This window comes from Montipora foliosa, unplaced genomic scaffold (genome assembly GCF_036669935.1).
Source record: "Montipora foliosa isolate CH-2021 unplaced genomic scaffold, ASM3666993v2 scaffold_419, whole genome shotgun sequence".
In the NCBI taxonomy this organism is placed as follows: domain Eukaryota; kingdom Metazoa; phylum Cnidaria; class Anthozoa; order Scleractinia; family Acroporidae; genus Montipora; species Montipora foliosa.
Genome location: NW_027179722.1, coordinates 160,001 through 165,000, shown reverse-complemented (window position 1 = coordinate 165,000; position 5,000 = coordinate 160,001). Strand labels below are relative to the sequence as shown.

Sequence of the window (5,000 nt, the reverse complement as noted above, 5' to 3'; positions counted from 1 at the left end):
CCAACTGTCTAATTTCACTGTCCAATTACCCCCCTACATAATAATTAGTGAAAAATAAAGCAGTTAATGGGCCAATCAAATTTGAGAAAATGTAATGGTTATGATTAGCTCTGGAATAGTGCGTATTTCACCACCCAAAGGAATATCTCGAATTTTAACAAAAGAATAAAATAAGAACTCTTTTAGTGTCTTTCAACGTTAGTGGGTGATCACAAGAAAATACCACAGTGGAGAAGGTGTGGTTCCCCAGCCATGGGTCAGAGAAATTTGTGCGCGCGAGGGCAAAATGGGTAAGTGCCGGGTTACAAGTCAACTGAGAAAACACAGTGCTGTAGCCTTTGAATGTAGCGAATAAACTCACCCATTTTCATAACGTAAACCATGTTGTTCGCGGCAGTGTTAACAAGTCAACATTTGCGTGAGAAAGGTAGAGATTTGTATCGATCAGAGAAGGTCCTTGGCAGGCTCACTTCCATTTATAGCCTCGGTAACTCAGCCACAATTTAAAATGGATGCCATGTGAGCAATGGCAATTTCGACCCATAAATGAAGAAATAGGTAGATTCCTTTCTACACACAACCAAAAACTGTTCCACTTGTAAAATTCAGTTGCATCTTTTTTTATCTCCTACGCAGAAATAGTGGTGTATCTGTTGATGACGGTATCTGGCATCATGTTTGTACCACATGGGAGAACACGAATGGCTCTTGGAAAGTTTACAAAGATGGTAGCGAGGAAGCCCGTGGGTCTCAGTTGAAGTAACAAAGGATCAGTTGAAGTGTGGTAATGAAACAAAGACCAACGGAATCCTCATTGTCGGCCAAGAACAAGATTCGTTTGGTGGCGGTTTTGACCCAAGTCAACATTTCCTTGGAGAACTGACGGGCCTCAATATTTGGAACAGAGTTCTCTCTCCGATTGAAATATTGGAAATGTCGAAATCGTGCCATGTGGGGAAGGGTAACGTCAAGAAATGGTCTGATTTCAAAGTAGGAATGAGAGGCAATGTAAGGGTTATCTCTCCATCAGCTTGCGAAGTGTAAAATTCAGTTTGCATTTTCTGCATTTTTTTTTTTTATTATTAACGATCTTTTCAATAAATCGTATGTCGTTTGTAATCAGTGTTTCATTATTGGCTTCTTTTTTTCGAAGAGGGCCGGGAAGGGGGGGGCGGGGGGGAGGGGGGAAGGGGGCATTGGCCCCGAGATTTTTCATCATTTTCAGTCGATCGAATATAAAGTTGGCCCTCAAGAACGAAATCAATCTGAAAGCAGATTGCGAAAGCCAGGGGCACCCAACGATAACCTTTGGTGAAATATATGTTCGGAGAGTCAAACTGTTTTAAGAATTTCGGTTCTGCTTTGGCAAACAGCTACATATATCTTTACTCAAATATCACCTAAAAGATTCGCATCCGGGGAAAAGTGGAAAAGTAGTCCCTTACGTTTTCAGAAGGGGTATTTTTGCACTTTTTGGCACTTAAAAAAGTTAAACCTAGCTGTTTCGGGTGAGCAAATGGTTCGGTTGGACGTTAGAGAGTAACGTTCTGTTAGAAATTTCTGAAATGAAGAGATCGTTCCCTAAAAATTTCGGACCCTTTAATTTTCAGCTAAGATACCCGAACAGATCAAATTCTTCTAGGTGATAAATTGAACATCTCTTTAGACAGTCTTTAAACATGACAAGGAGCTCAAAGCCTTTGGCTTAATTTGCCCATTGGGTGCCCTTGAAAAGCGACAGTCACTTATAACACGAGATCCGAAAGAAGAGTGAAAGAGCAGAGCATGGATTGAGTTTACTGACATTTAACGACAAAATGCTCCTTTAAAATGTCATATGTGACATTGATGTCAACGCAGAATGCAGAGTTAACCTTGATGCCGTTCATTCAGGGGCTGCATTCTACTTTAAGACAAAATGTTTGTTTTGGTGAACCAATATGGAAGCTGGTCACTTGTGCGATAAATTCTTTATGGCAGTTCGTTATGTTAATTTATTGGATTAAGCATACATTCACATTTATATAGGCCCGTTTAAACGGTTTAAATCTTTGCTTCGACACGCATCCAACACTTTAATTGAACGAAATGTTCGGTGCGTTTGAACAGGTAGTCCAACATTGTTGAAAACGCAAAAAAATGTTGAAAGCTTGTTGAAAGCGTATTGAATCAAGTTTAAATCGGTTTAAACTTTCATTCATCATCGATTCAATTTTTGTAGAACATAACAATTGTAGAACACACTTATGCTCACATCAGGCCTTAAAAGTCAACATGGTGTGGTTTATCTTGACCAGAGAGACTGGTTTCTAGTTCTTAGTTCCTCGCAATCAAATTTCGCGAAAGTGTTGGTTCTTTTGTTGCAACCAATTCTCTACCTTGAATTTACGATTATCGTTAATTCTTAATTTGCTCTGAATTAGCTATTATCATTAATTTAGAAGACTGAAAGCTGATATGGATTACGGGAAATGGCCATATATTTTTTAAAAGACAGCCCAAGTGTATGGACGTAGGACTCGAACCTGGGAATGTTCATTATTAATCTGTCACCCAAACACTTGACCAACACACCGCTAGCTGCTCAGGGACAATATTTTAAGCACTATTTGATAATGTTGTATTATCACTCGGCAACAAACAACATTAAACACTGCAAAATGTCGGTCTCCAAACTTGACGACAAAGCTCAACATTTTAAAATCAAAGCTTAGGCTTAAATTATTAATCTAGCTTAGGCGGTTAGGCCTAATACTTTTTCAGCAGCGATATTTTATGAGAGACTTAAATAAATGTGTTTTAGAGGGCGCGGTGTCTTGATCTTCAGTGGTGAAACGAAAACAAGCGGTTTCTATAGAATACAAGCTTCGTGTTCAAATCCACTCCACGGATATGATTTTTTATTTCCTTATTTTCTCTGCTACCACAAGTCCTGGGACACAGTATCCTAAATTAACTATTACAGTTAATTCAATGCAAATTAGGAATTAACGATAATCGTCAATGTAGAGAGGAGATCATGTTGTTTGTTGACGCAATGTTGGAACCGTTTGAACGGCCTCTGCACCACTTTTTTCTGCGTCCAACATTTGCGGGAACATCAGTTCAACATCTGTTGAACCGGAATGTTGGTCAAATGTTGAAATCATTTAAGCTTCGGGAAGAAGTCACGTGTATAGAAGAACCTTGCCTTTTTCTTGAAATAAGACTTTTTCATGTTGAAATAGATGGTTATTTTTTTCAATTTTAGAGACTAGAAATTCGTGAATACGTAGAATTGGAGCAGCCTGAATTGTAGCGTAATAAAACGATCTGATAAGAGATTTATTAAACAATGCCTTAAACAATTTCTTGAGGAAAGTCTATCGCTCAGATTAAAAGGCGAAAGAATGGTAACATAAATAAATGGACGCCTGAATAAACGAAATGAAGAATGGAGCAGAAGTTCATGGATTGTGGGTTTCTGCTTGGAGTCATTACACTGACTGCGGTTCAAAATATGTCTTTCATTTTTTTTTTCCGGTGGAATAAGCGGAAGGCTAGGGGTCAACCGGCCCACAAAGTAGGAGAAGAACGCTTTTTAAATAATTAACCAGTAGATTTATTCTCGCGTTTACGTTAAACCAAGCTCAGCGTTTTGTCAAAAAGTCAATAGAACGTTGTTTGACTTTGACACATTTTCGCCTGTTATCTACAGATAGCGAGTAACTTTGCAAGAGAGAGAAAAAATGTAATAATTTTCATACTACAAGCAGCAATTTTCCGTTTTCCGTCCCGCGTCAAGGCGATGGAAAATCTCTCGAATGTCCCCGCGCCATATCATCTCTATGGGGACCACGTGCGAAGCAAAGATTTCGAAAAAAAATTAGTTCTATCGATTAAAATTTGTTTGCCTCCAAATATTTGTTTTTTCTAATTATTAAAAATGTTAGTAGAAAGCGACATTTATTGCCATACTAGTTCTTTCATGTTTTATTGTGGCAGGCTCTCACATTCGAATTCGTTGCCAATACTCGTATTTTTCTCTGGAGTTTATAGAAATGAACTGAACAAAAAGTTCCATCGCTAAATTAGGAGGAAAAAAAACACTTTTAGAACTTTGGCCTCAATTTACGCGTTGGCAAGCACACATGAATGCTGTCGGCCTGCTGTAAATATGATCGGAGAATAGTTCCCGTCCATAAAAAGTCATTTTTTGTGAAAGACACAAACTGATGGTCTTAATAGATTGGCTATTTGCAGTGCCTGATTGCCACTGACATCCTCACTTCGACTTACTTCTGATCCAGAAGTATCAATTCGGTCATTCTTGCTTACGCAGTGCACCGAGCAGTATACTTCTCTTCGGTCGAACTCTTGATCAAGCGACAAGATGGCAAATGTTGGGCTCTATTTCCTGTTTATGGTGGTTGTATTTGTTTCTTTTTCAGATGCACAAAGACCCTGCGATCTCACTCCATCCGCTTGTCACTGTAGTCCAACGATAAAGGTGTCCGTGGAAGGGGACAAGTGCGACTTGTGCGAGGCAAACAAACAACTCCAACAAGCCACCGACGACCTGAGGAAAGAACTTGAGACCATGAAAAATCGAAGCAGTCAGATGAAGCCAGGTAAATCCTAGCGACTTCTTAGTAGATTGGGCTTTAACGTTCAGTTAATGAGTCGTGTACATTGTACCGTTACCGAGAAGGTGATAGAATCGAGCCCACCCGAGGTTAAATTGCGGCTTGGGGTTTTTTTGTGTTCAGTCACATATCGCATTCAACTTTGTTAAGCGCATGCGCGAAGTCAATCAAAGCGGATACGTCACACGGTTGTGCAATGGCTGATTCATCTTTTTCAGCCCATGCGCGAAGTTTAAGCCGACGTGCATACGTGGCATTGAACGAAAAAGGGCAGTTATATCAAACCACGTACAAATGCACACACCCTTCGCGGTTGCGGTGGACCCACACCAAAGGATGTCGAACTTTTTCGGAAAGTGCCGGTCCGCGAACTTT

General features: G+C 39.8%; 1 protein-coding gene and 1 pseudogene across 1 annotated transcript in view; both read left to right on the top strand.

Annotated features, from left to right (window-relative positions):
• LOC137988441 (neuronal pentraxin receptor-like) overlaps nucleotides 1-1,044 on the top strand; it is a 4,770-nt pseudogene extending 3,726 nt beyond the window's left edge.
• A 3,087-nt stretch (nucleotides 1,045-4,131) lies between these two features.
• Nucleotides 4,132-5,000, top strand: part of LOC137988440 (neuronal pentraxin receptor-like) — a 7,769-nt gene continuing 6,900 nt past the window's right edge. Inside the window, exon 1 of the mRNA XM_068834425.1 lies at nucleotides 4,132-4,610. Coding sequence (XP_068690526.1) covers nucleotides 4,373-4,610 — 238 coding nt within the window. The 5' untranslated portion in view covers nucleotides 4,132-4,372. The remainder of the gene's footprint in view (nucleotides 4,611-5,000) is intronic.